Raw genomic sequence first — 23,890 nt, 5'->3', positions numbered from 1 at the left:
TGTGATACAACTTTTGTTTGAACACCTGTTTTCAATTCTTTTGCATCTAGACCTAGGGCTGGAATTGCTGGGTCATATGGAAATTTTACATTTACCAGGAGGCTGCTTATCCTTGCTCTCTCCAAGCCTCACCAACATGCTGGGTCTATTTAACTGCTTTCACCCTGAGAGAGCCCAAGCTTCTTAGAAGGGAGCAATTTCGTCTTGTCATCTCCTGATGGCAATCCCTAAAGGATGTTCCTAGTTTTTAATACTGACCTCTTGCTGTTTAGAGCTTTCCTTTGTCTAAGCTATTTCAGACATATTATTTAATTTGTTCCTCACAGAAATACTGTAAGGAGGAAACTATTATGTCTGCTTTTTAGATGTAGAGGCTAACAGATTCCGAGGAGGAAGTAATGTGGCAAGGTCACACAGCCATGAGGAGCCCAGCTGAGACTGACCCCAGCCCAGTGCCCTTTCCACACCACCACAGTGGCCCTCTCTCAATTTGCCTCTCTTTCCAAAGTCTTTGTAAAATAGCCACCTTCTGAAATGTATTCTCAGATCCACCATTGTTTAGAAATGCCCTCTTGGTAGGCAACTGGTCGATGCTGGCACAGACCTCTGCAAACACTCTACCAGTTGGCACCTCATTTGTAGTTGAAGCTTTTTTCCTGGGGCAGATTCTGCCTGTATCAAACAGACCAATGTTTACCTTTTCTGGGTCTTCTGTCACCTTCTGCAATCCTGGGTTAATGTTCCCTTTTGATGCTGCTGTGAGTCTAAATCTGAGTGTGTCCCACAAGCTCAACCTCAGCTCTCTAAATTTCCTCCCTGTTCTTTTGTTAAACCCAAGGTCAACCCAAGAGTATCCCCTTCCCTTTCTCAGGAGGAAACCAACCCTTGGACCAAGGGGTCCCCTGACCTCTTTGGAGTAGAAAAGAAGCACAATGCCCTTCAGCGTGACATGGTGAAGTTGTGTCTATACTGCTCCTTGGAAGCTTCCAATCTTAGTGTCCTAGTTCTACATGAGACCAGGAGACTGTAGAAATAAGCAAAACAGGCAATGATAACAATAACAACATTCTCTGTGCATCAGAGGCATAGAGCTTTTTAAAAGCGTGCGATTCAGTGGCATTAAGTACATTCGCAATGTTGTGCACCTACCACCCTTATCTAGTTCCAGAACACTTTCATCATCCCAAATGGAAACTCTGTACCCATGAAGCAGTCACTCCCTGTTCCCCTTCCCCCCAGGCCCTGGCAACCACAGATCTGGTGCCTGGTGCTTTAGGCATATTTACTCACTCAATCCCCCAACTGCCCTATGAGGTGGATGCCACTTTGCAGATAAGGAAACTGAAGTTCAATGTGATGCTGTGACCTCCAGAGTCACAGAGCTAATGGGTGGCCAAACAGGGATTGAAGCCGTCAGAGCCCATGCCTTCCCCATTCCGGCCCACTGTCTGCCTCTCAGGCAGAAGGTTTGTGAGCTGACCTTGCTCACTGAGAGCTTTCCTTAGCAGTTCTGCAAGCAGCAAGGACTCTCTAGATGCCACGTGATCCATCCTGTGTCCACCCAAGTAGGAATACCACTAACCACTTATCCCAAAGTTGTATAGAGTTCTATACAACTCCAGATCTGGGTGATGTTGTCAGGAGCTCTGAAAAGAAAGATTATGTGTTTCAGTCTATTTGGGAATATCAGCGGGAGATAGGTTTCTGTCTTGCAGGACATCTCAGAGCCTTTAAAAGTAAATGTGCAGTATAAATCTCCAAGAAGGGGTGAAAGGATATAATGTTTCCCAAATTTATTTGACCATGAAATGTTTTTCCAAGGAGTATCTCAAAATGTCCTCTTTAAAACTCCACTCTGGGCCAGGCACAGTGGCTCGCACCTCTAATCCCAACGTTTTGGGAGGCCCAGGCAGGTAGATCACCTGAGGTCAGGGATTTGAGACTGGCCTGGCCGACATGGTGAAACCCCGTCTCTACTAAAAATACAAAAATTGGCCAGGCGTGGTGTCACATACCTGTAATCCCAGCTACTTGGAAGGCTGAAGCAGGAGAATCGCTTGAACCCAGGAGGTGGAGGTTGCAGTGAGCAGAGATTACAGCACTACACTCCAGTCTGGGCAACAAGAATGAAACTGAGGAAAGAAAAGAAAGAATAGAAAGAAAAGAAAGAAAGAAAGAAAGAAAGAAAGAAAGAAAGAAAGAAAGAAAGAAAGAAAGAAAGAAAGAAGGAAGGAAGGAAAGAAGGAAAGAAAGAAAGAAGGAAAGAAGGAAAGAAAGAAAGGGAAGGAAGGAAAAGAAAAAAGAAAGAGAAAGAGGAAGGAAGGAAGGAACGAAGGAAGGAGAGGAAGGGAGGGAGAAAGAAAGACAGAGAAAGAAAGAGAGAGGGAAAAAGAAAGGAAGGAAGGAAGGGGAAGGGGAAGGGGAAGGGAAATCTCCACTCAGAAATGCCCTAAACCCTCTTAGGTTACAGGCTGTTCAGAGGTGAGAGAGGACAGTAATTATGTCCATTGGCCCTGGAGCTGGGCTTCCCGGGTTCATATCCCAGCCCTGCCATGTGACCTTGGGCAAGCTGCTTCATCTTTCTATGCCTCAATTTCCTCACTTGTAAAACATGGATAATAATAATCTTGTGAATTATGTAATATAAACTTCTTAGAACAATGCCTTTTGTGACATAGGGCTCACAAAAATTCTAATAAGGTCCTTGGGGCCTGGCGGGTTAGAGGGGGCAGTGAGAGGGATTATGTTACCTATAATGCATAGAACTATAAAACTCCAGATAATTCATGAAAGATTACACAGATAGCATGGTTTCATGGTCCTCAGGGAGGGTCAGTGAGTTCCAGTGGGAGGAGAAAGTGCTATGCAGATGGTAGTTAGCTGCTTGATCCATCTTCCTGGGTCTTTTCAAGTTCACCAGATCTCCTCTACTTAGGGAGCTCTTAGGGGGTGCCCGACACCTCCTGGAGGCCCCTCAAATTCTGGTGCCTATGAGTTTCACCACTTCCAAGGAACAGAAATCTTGTTCTTTTGTCACCACCCACTACTCCTGTAGGGCATACTCATCTGCCCCCAGAGCTGGACTGCTGGGAGAAGCTGGCCCTTTAGTGTGAGGGCAGAGTGGCCAGGCTCTAGCGGCTGCCTGGACCATCATTTCCAATCTGAGCAGTAAATGTCTAACGCATGAGTCAAGTGCCTTGTTAATAAAAAAGAGAATAAATAGGCATTCCCTTTAGCAGTAAATGTTTTTTTAAAAAATACAACCTTCCATTAACTTTGGACCTGATGCCCATTCTAACTGTCACCAAAGGACTTGAATGGGATTGTAGAAAATAAACAATAACAGCTGACTCTTCAAACACACTTGCAGTCCTCCTCCTTGTCACTGACAGTGCCCAGCTGTCAATTATTGCTGAGATGGGCTCCATCATGCAACTATTGGGATGAATCACTGGGCCTTGTAGGGTGAATGGTTCACAGATGAGGAAAATGAGGACTTGGAAAGAAGATTTGATTTGCTCAGGAGCACAACATGAGTTGAAGGCAGAACCAGGCCTACAACTCAGGACCACTGCTTATACGGTCTCTTCATTTCAGCTTAGGAAGTGGCACCAGGGACGGATGCTGGAAGACCTTGACTGCCCTTAAACCTGAGAGGTTTCATTCATGCATGCATTTGTTCATTCATTTAATGTATCTACCAAACACCTGCTACAAACTTGCCATGGTGCTAGCTTCCCTTAATACCTTTCTATAAAACCATAATGATCTAACCCTTTTTGAAATCTTATTGTCCCAGCTCTACTCTCTCCCGGCCTGAAAAACTCCAAGTATGAGTTTCTATCTGTTGATGGGCTGCATGCACTTTGCACTAAGGGCAAAATGGCCTTGGCTCTGCCACTTTCTAGCTGTGTAATCCTGAGTGAACTACTCAGCCTCACAAAGCCTCCATTTTCATCAGTAACATAGAGATAATATTATAACCTGTATCATAGGATGCTGCAAAAATATGAGATAATGTATGTAAAGAACTTAACATAGTATTTAGCTGGTGCTCAATAAATGACAGGTGTTACAGTAATAAGCACATTATTATTACTCTTGTCATGTGAAACACGTCTCTGGAGATTCAGAAAATGGAATCTTCCCCTCTGGGACTCTAAAAAGTCAGGCTCTCTTTGTTCATGTGCCTAAGCAACTTTCGTGCTTTATAGACTATAGGAATCATGATATAGGGACAACTTGCCAAATGTTTTCAGGTCTAATGCAACAGATCCTTGATGTCTATAACCAACCATATCTTTTTTTCCTTTCTGGGCCCAGCTGGCCTGAGAAAGTCTTCCTCTAAGTCTGATAAGGTCTGTGAACCCCAGACCTGTTAGGAATGTTGGCTATACATGGAGATAACGGCAAGGAAATGGGGCTGCCCTCCAATGTATTAACAAGGTTAAAAAAAACCCATAAACAATGGACATGGTTAGTTATCTATGGAAGTAACCCAAGAAATTCTCTGTATATGGGGTTGCAGAGTTGAGAGGCTTAACAGACATCTCTAGAAGGCAGGACAGAAAGACACCTATAAATAAGTGGGTGATGACATTCTTTGAAGACACTTTTACTTTAAGCAATTTTCCCTTCTTTAGTAAGAACCCCTATATATGAGGGATGACTTCCCCATGACCATATTTATACCCCACAATCCTGTCCCCTGGCCATGACTGATTGACCCTGATCCAAGCTGGACTTATCAGATTATTTCTCTCAAGAACTTAGAGACCAGGAGCTTCTGGAACCTAGTCATACTGGGCCTGTGGCCTGGGCAGTGGTCTTCATAGTAGAGTATATCATCCAGGGAATGTAGGATGATTTGGTGGAATATAGGAAGGAAATTTAAAATAAAAACTTTCAATTTTTAATTAAAAATAGTAACAAAGTACACTTCCTTAATATTTAATAAACAGATTGGCAATGGTGCTGGTTCATGTATTGAAAGGCCACTGTTACATCCAGTTTGTGAGCTGTTGTAAGGGGAATTCTACAGTGTTACGGAACTGATGTAGCACCCTCATGTATCCATTTGTTTTCCCTGAAGGGTGACACAGTTTGTGTGTGCCCAAGTAAGTAGATTAACAAAACATATTTATCTAGTTTTAACCAAACCTACTATCATAAAATGGGTATGCGGCTTAAAAGGTTTGTGCCACAAAAAAAAAAAAAAAAAGTACAATGAAAATACTTCTACTAATAAAGCTAAAAGTAATTCTCAAAAAAAATTTTTACAAAGTAGTGGATAAAACTGAAAATTTAATATAATAATTCAGGAAGTAAGGATGTCCTTCTTCCACATGAGGTGTCTGAGCTGGTTTTCCTCCGCCCTCCTTCCCTTTCTTCCTGCCCTGCCCCCTGGTTCTCTGCTGTGTGCTTCAGGATGACACCCGTGGAATGTATAACTTGGGCTCCTTTGCTTGCTGGCTGAGTTTGGCCAATGGACCAGTAGGGGATGGGAGGAGAGAGAGGCCTGGGCCTTTCCTCCCTTGCTCCAGAACCACATCTCTGGCAGTGACTGTGTCTCTCCTTAGCTACAGCTCATTCTGGATGGACCCTCTTCCCTGGCTCCGAAGCTCACTGGCTTCTGGTAACACGATTTTCTTCTCTTTCCCCTTGAAGAAGCACATAGAATCATGACGAAAGAATACTTATTTAGGGAAAGCAGAAAAGTTGTTGACACTGTTTAAAAAAAGAAAAAAGCATGATTTTCAAAATATTATTTCATCTTTCTTATTCTTTAAAAAATTCTATTTTTATATGTTTTTGTAAAGTAACACATTAGAACAATAGCTCATAAATATGATTTATAATAAAGAAATATACATAAATTGGAGGTGCATGCTAAAAAAAATTTTCTCTAAACTAATAAGATGCAACATCCAAAAAACTTGAAGACCTCTCCTGTAGAGAAAAGGCTGGCAAGTTCCTGCTGCTGGGATCCGAAAGCTGCCCTGGGTCCTGCCTTCCTGAGGCATTGCTGGCTACCTACCTTTTCCTTTGATTTTCTCAAATACCTTATAATAAATCCCACTTTCTCTTAAGTTAGCCAACATAGGCTTCTGAGATCTGGCAATCAAAGAACTTTAACCAATATTTAGGTGGGATCTGCAATCTTTTGTGTGCTGGGACAGACTATGTGAATATCACATAATAACTACCATTTTATAGAGCATTTTTCTACAGCAAAGAGAAAGGCTTGTCCAAACTTCCCAGAGGAAAGAGGCCCTTCTTGAGCTCTGGAAGAGTCTCTCTGCTGTAGGCAGAGGCGGCTCATCAGGCCACATCATAGCTTAGGTGACCCACCCCTCAGAACTTTCTGCCTTCTTACCTAAATCTCTATCTATCAAGCATTTTGGTCATTGGAAAGGGTTTGTCTCCCATTATATATTGGCACATAGACATTCAGAATTGTATACTTGGCTGGGTGCAGTGGCTCGCACCTGTAATCTCAGCACTTTGAAAGGAGGCTAAGGCAGGTGGATCACTTGAGGTTAGGAGTTCGAGACCAGCCTGGCCAACATGGTGAAACCCTGTCTCTACTAAAAATGCAAAAAATTATCTGGGGATGGTGGCGCATGCCTGTAATCCCAGCTACTTGGGAGGCAGAGGCTGCAGTGAGCCTAGATTGCACCGCTGTACTTCAGCGTGGGTGATGCAGCAAGATTCCGTCTCAAAAAAAAAAAAAAAAAAAAAGAATTCAAAGAATTGTATACTTTAGTAATCTCAGTGCTTTAGGAGGTTGAGGCAAGAGTATTACTTGAGTCCAGGAGTTTGAGACCAGCATGGGCAACATAGCAAGACCCTGTCTCTAAAACAAAAAAATGTTTAAAACATTAGCATTAGCCAGGTAAGGTAGTATATGCCTGTAGTCCTAGCTACTTGGGAGGCTGAGGTGGGAGGATCACTTGAGCCAGGGAGGTCAAAGCTGCAAGTCAGCTGTGACTATACCACTGCACTCCAGCCTGGGGGTCAGAGTGAGACCCTGCCTCTCTTAAAAAAAAAAAAAAATTGTATACTTCAGTCTCTTGTGGGTTTGATTATTGTGAGTCAGTCTCTACATAAGCAATCAACTAATCAATTCCAGGTCACTAACCAGGCTTAGGGATAGGTCCAGGACTCTAGAACATCCCCAAGGTGATGCTCCTTGGGGAAGTCTCTTAGAAGCCAACTAGCCAGTTTTGTCTTGACAACACCTAGCCTTATCATCATTGCCTTCCAACCTACATCAGGGACCAGTTAGATCTCAGGTGGGAAACAAGAAAGATGTCTTAGGTAAGAAGCCCAGGAAGACATTATATTCTTTCTACCATACCCATACAAATGAAAAATATGACAAGAGAGTCCTTGGGGAAACCTGACCATTTGGGGGCATCCAAAATAGAGGACTCCCATGTGCTCAATATTAATCTGGGCTTCAATAATAATAATTACTTATTGGGTACTTATTCAGGTATAAGTACTTTAGATCTAGCAATCCATTTCATAGGTAAAGGGACTCAGAGGTTAGATCACTCGCCCAAGTCAAACAGTAAGTTGTGGAGCTGGGATTTGAACAGACTGGGTGACCTTGGCAACATTTATAGACTTTTAGGGCACAAACCTTGGAGAGCCATAGAAAGTGACTCAAGACACACAATGTAGGAGATGGCATTTCTTGCCAGTAAAAAGCTTGTGATTCTAAATTTGTATTTTTCCTTCTAAATAGAGGAAGGAACTTGTTCATAAACAAGACTAGGAGACCTGATAAAGATCATTACATACTGAAAGAAACCAAGAGAGGTGCAAAGTAGAGCAAGCCTAGTGGGGAAGTTGCTCCAGTGCCCTGCCCCGAGAGCTCAGGACCTCAGCTCTGAGCAGCAGCACTGGGACCTCCAGGGCTTTGTTCTTATAGGGGCAGGAACAAAGGGTCAGGCATTATCACTCTGTCCTGCAGCCGGGTCTATAGGCCACAGAGAGATGGAAAGAGATGGGGCTTGGTGGTCTGATGGTTCTGGTTTGACTCTCATTCTTCTCATACTAGTTACTATCCTCCTTGAATCAGTTTGTTCACAAATAACTCCCTTGCATGGCTAAAGTACAGATTTAATGAGATACTGTATAAAATGTGCCTGGCACATACAAACTTGCTCAAATAATGGTAGTTCCTTTCCCATGTATTTTCTCATCTACCTGTAAGAAGTAACCTAGAGGAAAGGAGTTAAGAGATCACTTGCTCTCTGTCTGGAGTTGCCTAAATGAAACTCCTGTGAAAAAAGGAAAATTCATTGCCTCAGATACTTCTAGTCAGATGCTTGCCTTATCTAAGGAAGGACTCTGCATTAAACAAGTTCCCCACCAGGCATCTCTGGAGAAAAGGTGAGGATTGATTAACTGGAAAAGGGAGGAGAGGGGGTGCCCATGGGACCATGTGGCAACCCCTGCAGCCTCAGCCCTGCGTGTATCTCACTAGGGCAGGGCACAGGTCTTACCAGGTGCCCATGAGAGACCAGTCTTGCAAGTGGGCTTTAGCCAGGCCCTCACTGTGGTACCCCAGAGTGCCACACTCTTCCATGCCAGAAGAATGGCTATCTGATGGTGAGTTCTGAGAAGTGTCTGCATGAATAGCTCAGCTGCTTTCAGAGGACACACATTCTGCTCTGTTCCTCCAGGAAAGGGCCCTACTTTCCCCAGTGGGCACCCCATAGGACTGGGGGATAAATCTGCTCAATACAATATTAGAAAACCTACTTGCCTGTTGATCCAAACCACATTCTGCAATACCAGCTTCATCAGTCATAAGGGTGATATTAGTCTCTGAATTCCCAACAAGCCTTAAAGCTTCAGTGAAGGAAAGAGGTGTTATTTATTGGGCCTCCTTAAAGACTTCACCAGGTACAGACGCCCAATCCTCTTGAGAGTAAGTCCACCACTCTCCTTGGGGTATTTTTGGAGTTGAGAATAGGACCCAGGATTGTGGATGGTCAGAGCCTCAAACCCAGTGCAGAAGTCTTCTTGATGGAATCTCTGGAGGGGAACAGACAGGGGCTAGAAATAATAAGACCTAATGTATACTGAGTGCTAAGAATAGACACCAGGCTAAGGGATTTAACTTTGTAAAATGGACACTATCATTATAGGTCGAGCATCCCAAATCTGAAAAATCTGAAATCTAAAATGCTCCAAAATGCAAGACTTCCTAGCCACTGGCAAGACACTCAAAGGAAATGCTCATTGGAGCATTTCAGATTTTGGATTTTTGGATTTGGGATGCTGAACTGGGTAAATATGATGCAAATATTCCAAAGTCAAAAAAAAAAAAAAAAAAGTGAAATCTGAAACACCTCTGGTCCCAAGCATTTTGGTAAGGGATACTGAACCCATATTACAGGAGAAGAAACTGAGGCTCCAACAGATTAGATGCAGCTCAAGGGATACAGCTGGTCAGTGGTGGAGCCACATGGTCGCTCCAGGGTCCACACTTTCCACAGGGACACTGTGCTGCCTCCATTACAAGATGTCATCTCCCCACTGTGATAATAAGGGAAGAGCTGGCCAACACTGAGCCCACCTCCTGACTCAGGGCCCAGGGTTATTTTCACCACACCTGTATGAGCAAAGTCAAGAGTGTCTTCAGGCTTTCTTCTCCTCCTGATGAGCCAGGAAGCTTGGGCTCTCTGGAAATACCCTCTTGATTTGCTTATCAGCCACAGAACTCTCCGTGGCCTCTCTGTGTCCCTTCCCTGGTGGCCACTCTGGGAACCACATCCCACCCCTAGAGCCAGGCTGTGTGCAGTGTATAGTCTCATCCCTCCCAGCCTCTCTCACTGAGCCCATTGGTTCCTAAATTCCTGTTGGTTTTGCTGGGATGACTCAACTTCCCCAACACCCTGCACTCACCAATACCTGTATTCCACCAAGTTCATACAACCCGATTTCCACCAAGCCGTGGTGGAATGACCTGACTCATTTATACACTATACTCACAATTTTTCCCATGCCTGTGTTTTACCTATGCACTTATTTACTTAATATTCTTTCATTTGAGTAGCAATGGGCCAGAAAATCAAGACTGAAACCCCGGTTGGCCATTTACTAACTTTGTGTTGTTAGGCAAGTTCCTTACCCTCTCTGTGCCCCAGTTTCCTGATCTGTATAAGGAGGACAATGACAGTAACTACTTCAGAGGGTTGCTGTGAGGACTAAATGAGCGACTGCAGGTAAAGCATTAGGACAGTGCCTAGCACATGGTACACACTCACCAAGTGCTAGCTACCATTGTCATTACTTTTATTTAAAAGGGAAACTTTATATTCCTACCTTAAATGGAAAAAGCAATACCACTTACCACAAATAGAGTTATAAAAATAAATAAAATGAAAACAGTTATTAAACCTTAGCTAAGGCCTGCTCTCATTTTTTTAAGAAGGGAAACAAACAGAAAGATGTTGAAGGCATATGAGGCTTAAATGAGGGTGATCAACCTTTTGGATTTGTCCAGGACCTGCCCCAATTTTAGCACTGAAAGTCCTGCAGCAATTCTCATTCCTGTGTGACCCTGGACAGTTGGTCACCCTACCTCAAATAGAGGCTTTCTCTCCTTCATTCAAAGGAATAAAAAGAACTTAAGAAGGAATAATATTCTTACAATGTGATATTGTGTGTTTAAGGCTGGGTCAGTATCCCACATACAATCATCTTGCAGAACAAGCCCACACCTTGGGCCACACCACACAAACCCACCTCTGAGAGCTGAGTCTCCAAATGCTATAAACCTATGGAAAAGCCATCATGTCACATGTGCCACTGAGAAGGTCCCCAAAAGAAAAATCACATTTGTAAATGCCAAGAAGAGGAACAGTGATTAAATTGTTGCACAGCTAAAATGACTCTATGTTATAAAACCATTGAAAAATCATGTTTTGGAGAATCTTTAATGATATGGAAAAAAGGATTATATTAGACTGTTCAGTTTTAAAAATCAGACTAAAAAATAACATACACACTAAGACCCTAGTCTTACACACAATAAATAAAGGAGGAAACACACCGTAATATAAACAATACTTATCACTGAGGAATGGGATTCTAGAGAGTTTTTTATTTCTTTATATTTATTTCTGAATTTCTTATTTATATCCATTTCTATATTTTCCAAGAAAGTCTAGCAAAGAACATGCATTACTTTTTTTACTAGAAAAAACTGAATAAAAATTACAAATTACAAATAAAAAAGTAATAGGAAGAAAGTAACCAGAGCTGATTAAGCCCAGCCTTAGCAGACTATTTTTTACATGTCTTCTCTGCTAGGAAAAGTTTTCAGTCTGACCAGGTACGGTGGCTCACGCCTATAATCCCAGACTTTGGGAGGCTGAGGTGGGCTGATCACTTGAGGTCAGAAGCTCGAGACCAGCCTGGGCAACATGGCAAAACTCCATCTTTACTAAAAATGTATAAATTAGCCAGGCATGGTGGTACTCGCCTGTAATCCCAGCTACTCAGGAGGCTGAGGCATGAGAATTGCTTGAACCCGGGAGGTGGGGGTTGCACCACTGCACTCCAGCCTGGGTGACAGAGTGAGACCTTGTCTCGAAAAAAAAAAAGTTTCCTGTCTGACCAACCGTCCTCTGCTTTCCACCTCCCATGGAGAAAGCCCTTGCAGAGAAGGCAGGGCTTGTCCAGGGTCATGGGCATGGGTTGCCTCTGCTAAGACTCTGAATTTGAAGGCCCATTGGTGAGGCTGCCCTAGACTGTCACCTGAACTCAGAGACTAGCCTCCAAGGTCCACAGGACTAACACGATATCCCCTTTCCCTCTATTCGTGATTTTCCCATGATTTGGACTGTGACACTCAGTAACTGCCCCAGGACCTAAGTTACTAACTAGAGGCAGGGTGACATCTAATGCAGGAAGCGCCCACTTCGGACCAAGGTGGCTTGAGCTGGAGTCCACCACCTACCAGCTGTATGCCTCTCTCCTCATCTCTAACATGAGGCTTAAATTAAATAACAGATCTAGCACAGATCCTGGCACAAAGTAGGAGCTCAATTAATACCAATTTTCTCCCCTCTTTCCTTTTACATTCACTACCTGAGAACTCAGCTCTCCATCTCCCTCCTCTGACTCAGCTCCCCAAGGGGCAGGGGCAGGGCCAGAGTCTGGGGGCCCCAAGCTCCCTTCTCCCTATCTACCCAGGCCTCTGCTTCTACTCAGTCAGCAAACAGAATCCCTCTGCTGACCAATAAGCCCCAGAGAGAGTGACTGAGGGGCAGTCCAGGCTCTGTGAGGTGACCCAGGAGAGGAGGCAGGGTGAGAGAGGTGGGTAACTTCAGGCCCCTACCTTGTGTTCTTTCAAGTCAAACTAGATGAATCTGATCATCAGGCACATGTACAAAATCAACCCAGGGCCCTGTGTAACCAGAACCCACTTTATGAGCATTGTGTCCATTTATTCACAGAAACATGATTGAACCTGAGCACTTCATGGGCTCTCGGCATCATTCTGGGTGCTAGACACACAGCAGGTGAGGAACAGGATAAGGTCTCCACCCTTGCAGGGCTCAGTCTGCTCCTCCAGGACGTGTGGGGTGCTTCTGTCCACCTCTGTTACAAAGGCTTAGAGGAGAAAGGCGGGGCTTTTTGAAAGCTGAGGACCCATGATGTATAGTTCAGCCCATCAGTCAAGGAACCCAGCTTCCTCACACAGACCCACAGAACTCCTCATCCCCAAACCATGAGCCCCCTCAGCCTCCCAGGGATTCAGTTTCAAGTAGGTTTCACATGGCCCTAACTTCCTTACCCAAGATACTATTTAAATTCCCTGCTTTGTCACTTGGTGGCTGGGTGAGCTTGGATGAGTCATTTAACATCCCCTAGCCCCAGTGTCCTCACCTGGAGCAGTAAGGTAAAGACACATCCCTCATGGCATTCTGTGAGGGGCATGTGAAATCCCTCGTGGAAAGCCTCAGATGCACCATGTTCCAGGGGGGCCGGTGATTCCCCCGCTGCACTCTGACACGGGGTCCCAAGCAGATGGGAGCTGACCATGGAGGTCAAGAGCAGAGCCTCCAGAGACCATGGACTGGGGCTGAGCACCAGCTGTGCAGCCTCTCTGTGCTAAAGTGTCCTCCTCTACAAGACCAGGGTGGAAAGAATGACCCCTGCTTTGTAGAGCTGTGGGAGTCATGAGTTACTGTATGGGAAGGGGAACAAGTGTTTAATACATAGTAAGAACCATGTGTTTGCTGTTTATTTTCTTCCAGAAATACATTTATGGGGATAACAAATCATGTTGTAGCAGCTAGCACATGGTTATCCCTCCAAGATGATAAAGGATACAGGAATGCCTCCCTTACTTCCAAGCATAAAGATAGGTACATCTGCTGTGAATATAAACAGCCACCTACCAAACATACATGAACACACACACACACATGCTAGCACAATGGAATCATGGACAGTACAAACATGATAATGACAACTGTTTTGTCCATTAGGTCAAAAATCGCAAGACACAATTGGAGGCACGATCATACCCTGGCATTCATGTCTGTGTTGAGAGGCATGGGCACTGGAGTTAGAGTCATACAAACTCATACAGGGTTTGAGTCCTAGCTCTGCTCCATCTTGGTGGAATGACCTTAGGCAAGTCACTTAACCTGAGTTCCCTACCCCATAGAACTGTTGGGGCAGGGGAGTGCAGGGGGATGGGCAACTCCACCTGCCTCACTAGCATGTCATCGTCCCTCGGTGGGGGCAATACAATCCTTGGCAGGTCCTGACTCCTTTGGACCCCCAGGCTCACAGTCCCGGGAAGCTTCCTCCTTTTCCCTGCAAAAAACCCTGCTCAGACCAGCTTTACTTCCCTGTGCCACCCTAGCGAGCAGCCTGAAGAGTGTTGGGAAACAGCAGCTGCTGAGCTCTGGGAGGCTGGAGTGCTGGCCAGGGGTCCCAGACCCTGGGCTGCTGTTTACTCAAACTGCACAGCCTCTATAGCCTTTACAACTGTTTCCTGGGCAGGAGGGAGCAAGACAGCTGGGCCTCTCTCTGGCCTCTGGCTTCCACTGGCTTTGCCTTTGGAAAAAGCCAGTCCAAATGCTGCTCACTCTAGGAATCGCTTCAACTCGGAGCCCTGGAGGTGAGCAGGGCCGGGCACGGGCCGGGCACATACATGCCCTCTATGTGGGAGCAGGAAAGGGCATAGGCCAGGGGAAGCTGGAGACAAAAGAGGAGACAGGGACAGAGACAAAAACAGGGACTGTGACAAGAACACAGGATGGGAAGGGCAGAAACAGAAATAGGGGCAGGGTTAAGGATCTAGACAGGTCATGCCAGCCCAGGTTCAAGGCAGAGGGGCATAGGGGGACAGAGAGAGACACACGGGAAGCACAGAGGGGAGAAAGCCCTGCTTAGCAGACTTGCCTAAGCTGAAGACCCCACTGTTGCCACAAAGGGGCCCACAGGAAAGCTAGGGGTCACAATCGCCTGTCAGGACCCACATTTTCACCCTGAGCTGTGCACACTTTCCAACAGCAAGCAAAAGGAGCACAATCTAGTTAAGTTAGGACTGGCAGGATTCACTTCTGATTTAAAACTTAAGACAACAACAATAAAGATACTCAGCTGAAATGCCACCCAACAAAGCAAGCTCCCCTGGAAAGTTAGAGTTTAGCGCCCCCATCCCAGCACCCTGTACCTTTAAGGAAGAGAAGGTTCCCTCCGCTTCCCAGCCGAAGAGGCAGGTTATTCTAGGATATAGGGGAGGCTTACCTAAAACTGAGTTATTCTCCTTTCCTCCTCTGGCCAGCCTCCCTTCACTCTGGGGAGCTTTTACCATTTAAGGTCAATGTTACATCTGGCTCCGGAGCTCGGAGCCGAGAAGCCTCTGGCTGCAGAACCTCGGCCGCACGCCTCCTCTGAGAGGGGCTGGGACTTAGAGCCGAGAGCTCCTCTGGGAGTCCCCCTCCGGCCTGGCTCGGGAGATAATGGCAGGGAAAGCCGACCAGCTGGCCTCAGGGCTCAGGGCAGGCTGGGCCTTTGGGTCAGTCGCTCACCCTGGGCCCCTCCGATAGGTATCCACACAGCAGATGGCAGTCCCCATGGCAACTCATGCCACTGGACACTGTCCTGGCCAGACGGGAACAAAGGGACCCTGCAGATCTCCCCACCCGCCCGGAGCCGCCAGCAAGCATGTGAGCCTGGAGAAGACCCTGGGCCAGCGCCAAGAGAAACTGGGAATGGTTCCTGTCCTGGGGATTCGGGGGCAGGGGCTGCTCCCACTGCGTTAAACTCTTGGGATTGCCAGAGAGAATGGCCTGGGAGATTCAGCTACTCCCAGACTTGGCACCAGCCCCAGGGATGTCAACCTCGCTCCTCCACTTAACAGCCTGTGGTCTTAACATCGTGGAGCCTCAGTCTCCTTATCTCTGAAGTGGGAATAATAATGATAATGCCTAACTCACCAGGTAGTCAGGGGATTAAATGAGATGTTAGTCAAGTGTTTAACACACTGCCAGCATCTCATAAGAGCTAGATCAGTATGAATGAGCTTCCTGCCCCTGCCCGGGAAATCCATACCCTGTCCATACACACTCTTCACCTGCCTTGGGTATAGGGCCTACCCAAAGCCAGAATCACGGAGCTCCAAGCTGGGGGCAAGCCACATGGGGACTTCAGCCCCTTCTGTGGTTAGAGCAGCACAGAGAAACCCTAGGTAAAGTTGCTAGATAAATTACAGGAAACCCATTTAAATTTGGATTTCAGATAAACATAGGACATGTACTAAAAGACTGTTATTTATCTGAAATTCAAATTTAACTAGTCATCCTCTATTTTTGTTTGATAAATCCGGGAACCCTAGCTTTTGGCCATCATTAGCCACCCAGAAAACATTCAGCAGTCATGGTAGAGAGCACTAGGGATTGGAGCTCCCAGGCCTATGGCCTCAAGCCCTCCTGGCAAACACAGTCCTTATGCTCAGCTCCTGGCCACAGATCAGTCGTGCAGCAGTGGCAGATGCTCTCCACTGAGCCTGGCCCACTGAGCCTCCACCCAGCACCTTCCTCAAGCATGTGGTTCTCAGGAAGTCCTGTCTCTTCTGTGTGGTTGTTGTAAGAGAGATCAGTAACAGGGGTGCAGCGCATGAAGTCTGCTACCCTCATCAATAATTGTTTTTTGTAAATGAAACCAGAGGAAGCTGTCTTGGGTACTAGCCATGCTTTCTCTCAAGTGTCCACACCCATCCACGTGGCGGTACAGGCTCCCCCCACAATCCCTGTCCCTCACAAAGCCACATGGTGGTAACTACTAGAATTGCAAGTATATGGTCTAGAAGGAACTGACCAAACTCTTCAGTGCTGTTTCTCCAACTTCAATGTGCATTAGAACCCCCAAGTGTGAAGCTCCTTGGGCTCCTCTTTCAGAAATTCTAATTCTATGGATCTGAAATGGACCCAGAAATCTGCATTTTAGTGAAGGCCCTTGGGTGATTCTTATATACTTGGTCCAAGGATCCCACTTTAGGGAACGTCGCTTCAAAGGTTGATCTTGTGAGTCCAGCAGCAGGCACTACAGGGACAATCAAAATTGGAAGTTGAAATGGAACCTAGGGCTGGCTGTTTGTGTGTGTGTGTGTGTGTGTGTGTGTGTGTGTGTGAGAGAGAGAGAGAGAGTTCAAAATCATATATTGTATTGAGTACCTACTATATTCCTAGCATTAGATTAGATGCTTTACATAAAAGCACTCTATCCTCACAAGTGCCTATGCCTTTCCTTCAAAAGGAAACGAAGGCTGGAAGAAGTAAAACAACTTGCTTGATGTTCCACAGCCAGTAAGTAAGTGACAGCGCTGAGATGTGAATTCAGGTGGTCTGTCCCTAAAGCTCTGTCCTCTTTATCATGCTGCCTCCCTTTCAGCCAGGGTTTCTGAACCCAGGGTTCACGGATAACCTTCAGGGATCTCTGAGCCAACTGAAATTGCATGTAAGCCACTATATGGTTTATGTTTCTCTTGGGTAAAGACCCACAGCTTTCACCACACAAAGGCATCACCAAATAACTTTTTAATCATTGCATTAGCGATACCATTTTATAAGACACATGACTGGTCAGTGTGTAAAAATGGAACAAGTTCTATAGAGGACAACTTAGCACTATCAAGATTATACCCTTTGACCCGATTCCACTTCTAGGAATTTATTCCATAAACACACTCCCACACTTGGGAAACGACAAACGAACAAGATTATTCATTGCAGCGTTATTTACAAAAGCAAAAGGATTGGAAACAACATAAATGTCTAGCAACTGGGGCCATAAAAGAAGATGGAGTGCAGCCACAACAAAGGGCGAGGAAGCTCTTGGTGTGCTGATCTGAAAAGATTCCAAGATACATTAGGTAGAAAAAGTAAAATAACAGTGTCTATCAAATGCTACTATTTGAGTGAAGAAGAGTGTGTGTGTGTACATATTGTAATATGTACATATATACACACAAATACATATATATACTTACATTCATGTATACACACAAGTTCATATGTGAGTATGCATATCATCTCTAAAATTAGCACAAGAAATGAATACATTTAGATTAGTTGCCAATGGGGAGTAAAACTAAGTGGCTGGGGTAAAGACTGACCATGGTTATACCTTATTGATACATTTAAAGTCTTGAATCATATGAGCAAAACATGTGTTTACATTCACAAATAATAACAAAACAAAAGCATTGCTGTGAACAGGGATTTACTCAATTCATCTTCCAGCACTGCTTCCCCCAAGTGTCAAAGGGTATTGGCATGATCCTGACTAAAGGTTATTATTATTTTTTTATTTCTTACTTTGGAATAATTATAGATACACAGGAAGTTACAAAAATAGAACAAAGAGTCCTACATACCGTTTACCCAGCTTCCCCAATGGAGAATCTTACATCGGTGTTGTACAGTATATTTCAAAGCCAGGAAATTGGCACTGGGATGCTACTGTTAACCAGACTACACATCTTATCCTAAAGGTTATTTTTAAAAGTATAAATTTCTCACAGCTCACTCATCCATTTAAAAATGCTTATTGGGCAACTTTAGTGTGCCAGACATCATGTGGGACAATGGGATGTGGCAGGAACACTTCAGACCCATCCCTCCCTTGTGTCAGGTAGACTAGTGAAGGTGATCCCTTTACTCCAGTGGGAATAGCGTCATGGAGGCCTGGGATCCAGCAATGCACAAGGAGTGCTGACCACAGCTCTAAAAAAGGAACCGTGTCCCTTGCTATCATGGAGCTTCACAGCTTGCCCAAAAGCTGACTTTTAATCCTTAAAAGAGCATGAGCAATTACTCTGGCTATATTTATCCTTGTTCCTGGAGCCACACAGGGATTTGGCCTCGCTCTACCAAAATCTTCAGCTCCTCACTCATTCCCATCAGAGACAGTCATGTGTCCTCTGCCTAAAAGCAGGGGCCCAGCAGAGGCAGACTGGCACATAGCTCGGGGAGGCTCTCCCAACAGGCCATTTAATCCAAGGCCAGGGAAGAAGTTTTAGAGTCTCAGGCAAAAGACATCCTTGGACCAAGGGGAGCCAAGCAAGGAAAAACAACTTCTTGCCAAGAATGCTGCCAGCTCTGTGATCGCTTGCTGGGTTGACTTCACTGGGTGTTTTGACTTCCCTACCCCTTTTAGACTTAGGAACTCTGTGATATGCTCAGCACTCAGCCCTGGATGAGTGAGTGAGCAAATAAGAGACGACATCTGTAGGAATTGCACCCAGGCAACAATGACAGGTATCATTTACTGAACATGGTGCCAGGCACTGTCAGCCACTTTACATATATGGTAGAGTTCATCCTCACCAAATCCATGTGGTGGGGAGCTTCTCACCCTCATGTCCTAGATGGGGAAACAGATGCAGGGCGGTCATGATGCCTGCCGATGTCTTGCAGGGCATAAACCCAGATCTCTCTGACTTTAGAATTCCCGGGTGTCAGGTTTGAGACTACAAACTGGGAACACAGGTGTCTCTCCCTGTCCCACAATCCCATTAAAATGATAGCAAAGAACTCCTTAAAAAGGAATAAATTCTTAGCCACAAAAGAATGGAGGGAGAGGGCAGGCATGAGTGGACATATTTCTGGAAGCTGGGAAGAGCACAGAAGAGAGGTGCCTAATGAGGCAGGGAGAAGGAAGCTTTGGCCTAGCCCTAGATAACACCTAGAGAGGGAGGTCACCAGCTTTGAAACCCCTGAGAGGCTCTGGACTTGAAAAGCCACGTGTGACAAGGACAGGAATGAGTTATGGAGCCAGAGAGGGGATGAATTAAAGTTTATGGGCAGAAGGTACAGAAAGGGAATTAATTCAAGAAACTTTTGTACTAGATTTGGACTAGATGCCATCAGGCTAAAGTCAAAAAGAACTATAAACAAATGTTGAATATACTTCTTTTTCATAGACATGTGTATTAGCAATTCTGAAAATACTTTCTTTGTATTCTAGGGTTGAACAAATTAGTAAATATTGGATAACAAGAGCAAAGTTTCTCACTGTCAAAGGAGAGAGTTACAAATATGAAAAAGGAGAGAAAATAGAATAAACTATGCAGTATTGTGTTAGAACTATAGGAACTGGAGTAAACTAGATTACTAGATAGGCAGATAGATAGATAGATATAGATGTGTATGTGTATATGCCTGCTGCCATGTAAGACATGATTTTGCCCCTCATTCATCTTCCACCATGATTGTGAGGCCTCCCCAGCCATGTAGAACTGTGAGTCCACTAAACCTCTTTATTTCCTTTATAAATTACCCAGCCTCAGGTATGTCTTTATTAGCAGCCTGAGAATAGACTAATAATGTAAATGGGTACCAGTAGAGGGGGTGCTGCTGTAAAGATACCTGAAAATGTGTAAGCAGCGTTGGAACTGGGTAACAGGCAGAGGTTGGAACACCTTGGAGGGGTCAGAAGAAGACAGGAAAATGTGGGAAAGTTTGGAACTTCCTAGAGACTTGTTGAATGGCTTGGAACAAAATGCTGAAAATGATATGGACAATGAAATCCAGGTGGAGGTGGTCTCAGATGGAGATGAGGAACTCGTTGGGAACTGCAGTAAAGGTGATTCTTGTTATGTTTTAGCAGTGGCATTTTGCCCCTGCCCTGGAGATCTGTGGAACTTTGAACTTGAGGGAGATGATTCAGGGTATCTGGCAAAAGAAATTTCTAAGCAGCAAAGCATTCAAGGGGGGACTTGGGTGCTGTTAAAACCATTCAGTTTTAATAGGGAAACAGATCATAAAATTTCAAAAAATTTGCAGCCTGATGATGCAACAGAAAAAGAAAAATCCATTTTCTGAGGAGAAATTCAAGCCAGCTGCAGAAATTGGCATAAGCAACAAAGAGACAAATGTTAATCGCCAAGACAATGGGCAAAATGTCTCTAGGACATGTCAGAGACCTTTGTAGCAGCTCCTCCCATCACAGGTCCAGAGGCCTAGGGGGAAAAAATGGTTTCATAGGCCCAGGGCCCTGCTGCTGTGTACAGCCTAGGGACTTGGTGTCCTGCGTCTCAGCTGCTTTAGCCATGGGTAAAAGGGGGCCAAGGTACAGCTTGGGCTGTGGCTTCAGAGGATGCAAGCCCCAAGCCTTGGCAGCTTCCACATGGTATTGAGCCTTTGGGTGCACAGAAGTCAAGAATTGAGGTTTGGGAACCTCCACCTACATTTCAGGCAAAGGAAATGTACGGAAACACCTACAGAAGTTTGTTGCAAGGGCAGGGCCCTCATGGAGTACCTCTGCTAGGGCAGCGCAGAAGGGAAATGTGGGGTTGAAGCTTCCACACAGAATCCCTACTGGGGCATTGCCTAGTGAAGCCATGAGAAGAGGGCCTCCATCCTTCAGACCCCAGAATGGTAAATCCACCAACAGCTTGCACCGTGCACCTGGAAAAGCCGCAGACACTCAACACCAGCCCATGAAAGCAACTGGGAGTGGGGCTGTACCCTGCAAAGCCACAGAGGCAGAGCTGCCCAAGAGCATGGGAATCCACCTCTTGCATCAGCATGACCTGGATGTGAGACATGGGGTCAAAGGAGACCATTTTGGAGCTTTAAGATTTGACTGCCCCGCTGGATTTCAGACTTGCATGGGGCATGTAGCCCCTTCATTTTGGCCAATTTCTCCCGTTTGGAAGGGGTGTATTTATCCAATGCCTGCACCCCCATTGTATCTAGGAAGTAACTAACTTGTTTTTGATTTTACAGGCTCATAGGTGGAAGGGACTTGCCTTGTCTCAGATGAGACTTTGGACTGTGGACTTTTGAGTTAATGCTGAAATGAGTTAAGACTTTGGGGAACTGTTGGGAAGGTGTGACTGGTTTTGAAATGTGAGCACATGAGATTTGGGAGGGGCCAGTGGCAGAATGATATGGTTTGGCTGTGTCCTCATCCAAATCTCATCTTGGATTACAGCTCCCATAATTCCCACATGTTGTGGGAGGGGCCCAGTGGGAGATAAGTGAATCATGGGGGCAGTTTCCCCTATACTGTTCTTGTGGTAGTGACTAAGTCTCATAAGATGTGATGGTTTTATAAGCAGAGGCCCCTTTTACTTGGTTCTCATTCTCTCTTTGCCTACCGCTACATAAGATGTCCCTTTGCTCTTCCTTGGCCTTCCACCATGATTGTGAGGCCTCTCCAGCCATGTGGAACTGTGAGTCAATTAGACCTGTTTCCTTTATAAATTACCCAGTCTCGGGTATGTCTTTATTAGCAGCATAACAGACTAATACGATATTCCTGCCAAAGATGCATAACCTGACTGTAATCGTGAGGATAAATTCAAATCCAACAAAACTAGCCTGTACTCTTCAAAAATGTCAATATCACAGGAGACACAAATAGACAGAGCAGTTATTTGAAAACAAAAAAAAAAAGGAGACTAAAGAGACATAACAATTGAATGCAATAAATGATTCGGGACTTTATTTTGCTCTAAAGGACATCACTGAGACAATTGGCAAATTCTGAATAAGGTTTGTAGACAGTTCAGGATTGGGGGTAGGCAGGAGATAGCTAAATAGATAGAAGGATAAAACAAAGTATATATAAAATATCAATATTTGGGTAATGTGGGTGAAGGATCTACAGTAATTATTTGTATTATTATTTTTTTTGAGATGGGGTCTCTCTCTGCCACCCAGGCTGGAGTGCAGTGGCGCAATCTCGGCTCACTGCAACCTCCACCACCTGGGTTCAAGCAATTCTCCTGCCTCAGCCTCTGGAGTAGCTGGGACTACAGGCACACGCCACCATGCCTAGCTAATTTTTTTTTTTTTTTTGTATTTTAGTAGAGACGGTGTTTCACCATGTTGCCCAGGCTGGTCTTGAACTCCTGAGCTCAGGCAACCCACCCACCTCGGCCTCCCAAAGTGCTAGGATTACAGGCGTGAGCCACCACGCCGGCCTATTTGTACTATCCTTGCAATGTTTCTGTAAGTCTGAAATTATGGCAAAAAAAGAGGGAGTTGGAGTCTATAAGACAAATCTCAATATAGACAAGATGTATAGACAAACATCAGTCTCCCCTTTACTCTCTCACCCTCTTCCCTACCTCTGTAAGCAGAAAGCAAGCTTGGCAATGAGATATTTGATTTCACAACCCCCAACAAGAACAATAGCAGCAGAGGGCTCTTCTCTAAGGAAATTGAATAACCTGGGATAAATTAGACTAGCTCCTATGGGAGCTGCTGCTGCCCCTAAGTAAAGAAAGCCCTCTGCAGTCCAGCATTTGGGGGTGGAATGGCAAAACAGAGTGGGCTGAAAGCGCAGCCCCATCCTCTAAAGCAGAGGTCCTTAACCTTGGCTATATGTTAGGATCACTGCTTTAACTGTTTTCAGAGATGTGGCCCCAGGCATTGGTAATTTGCTAAAGTTCTTCAGGTGATTCCAGTACTGGCCACCAGCCCTGATGCACCAGTTCTCAAATTGGCTGCACATTGCTTCCCCTAGGGATTGTTTAAAACCACTGATCAGCTGGGCTCTGTGGCTCACACCTGTAATCTCAGCACTTTGGGAGGCAGGCGAATCATTTGAGGTCAGGAGTTCAAGACTAGCCTGGCCAACATGGTGAAACTCAGTTTCTACTAAAAATACAAAAATTAGCCAGGCGTGTGGCAGAAGCCTGTAATCCCAGCTACTCAGGAGCTGAAGCAGGAGAACCGATTGAATGTGGGAGGCGGAGGTTGCAGTGAGCCGAAATCGCGCCACTGCACTCCAGCCTGGGCGACAGAGCAAGACTCTGTCTCAATCAATCAATCAATCAATAAAACCATGGATGCCTGGGTCCTATCCCCCCATCCCAAAAAAGCTCTGATTAAATTGGCATGATTTGTGATTTTGGAAAGCCACTCCCTAACAGGGAATTATAGTAAAGTTGAACAATCCCCACCCTTGAGCAAAGCGAGCCGGCAAAGCAGGCCACCTGTGCACTCAGAGCTAACAGCTCCTCTATTGCTTCACTCTTACCTGGGCAGCAAAGGACAACCAGGTATTTAAGGAAAGCCCACATGAAAGGAAAACATAAAACCAAACATAGTCATGTCTCAAGGTCTTTGCATTTGCTCTTCCCTCTGTCTGGAATGCTCTTCCTCTAGGTCTCCACATGGCTCACACACTCACCTTCTTCTGGTCTCTACTCAAACATCAATTCCCAAAGAGGTGTTGTCTGATCACCTTATTCATGATACGGAGCCCCACCCCTGCCGAGGCAGTCCTATCCTTATTTTCTGTTTTACTTCACAGCACCTGTTACCATCTGACAAACTTTATATTTTAATTAATTAATTTATTTGTCTCTCTCTCTCTCTCCCACAGC

At 45.2% G+C, this 23,890-nt stretch overlaps 1 protein-coding gene across 10 annotated transcripts in view; it reads right to left on the bottom strand.

Annotated features, from left to right (window-relative positions):
- IRAG1 (inositol 1,4,5-triphosphate receptor associated 1) overlaps positions 1–15,093 on the bottom strand; it is a 122,321-nt gene extending 107,228 nt beyond the window's left edge. For 3 of the 10 annotated variants that reach the window (XM_009246622.4, XM_009246625.4, XM_002822033.6), the window contains exon 1: positions 14,794–15,093. In XM_009246622.4, the coding sequence (XP_009244897.3) occupies positions 14,794–14,860 (67 nt within the window). In that variant the 5' untranslated portion in view covers positions 14,861–15,093. Of the gene's footprint in view, positions 1–14,719 lie in introns of all 10 variants that reach the window. The other 7 variants (XM_009246626.4, XM_063728152.1, XM_063728150.1 and 4 more) reach the window with 6 other exon arrangements.
- Between the last annotated feature and the right edge of the window lie 8,797 nt (positions 15,094–23,890).

This window comes from Pongo abelii, chromosome 9, assembly GCF_028885655.2.
Source record: "Pongo abelii isolate AG06213 chromosome 9, NHGRI_mPonAbe1-v2.0_pri, whole genome shotgun sequence".
Classification (NCBI taxonomy): Eukaryota; Metazoa; Chordata; class Mammalia; order Primates; family Hominidae; genus Pongo; species Pongo abelii.
The sequence above is the reverse complement of the archived record's forward strand: the minus strand, read 5'-3'. Positions and strand labels throughout refer to the sequence as shown.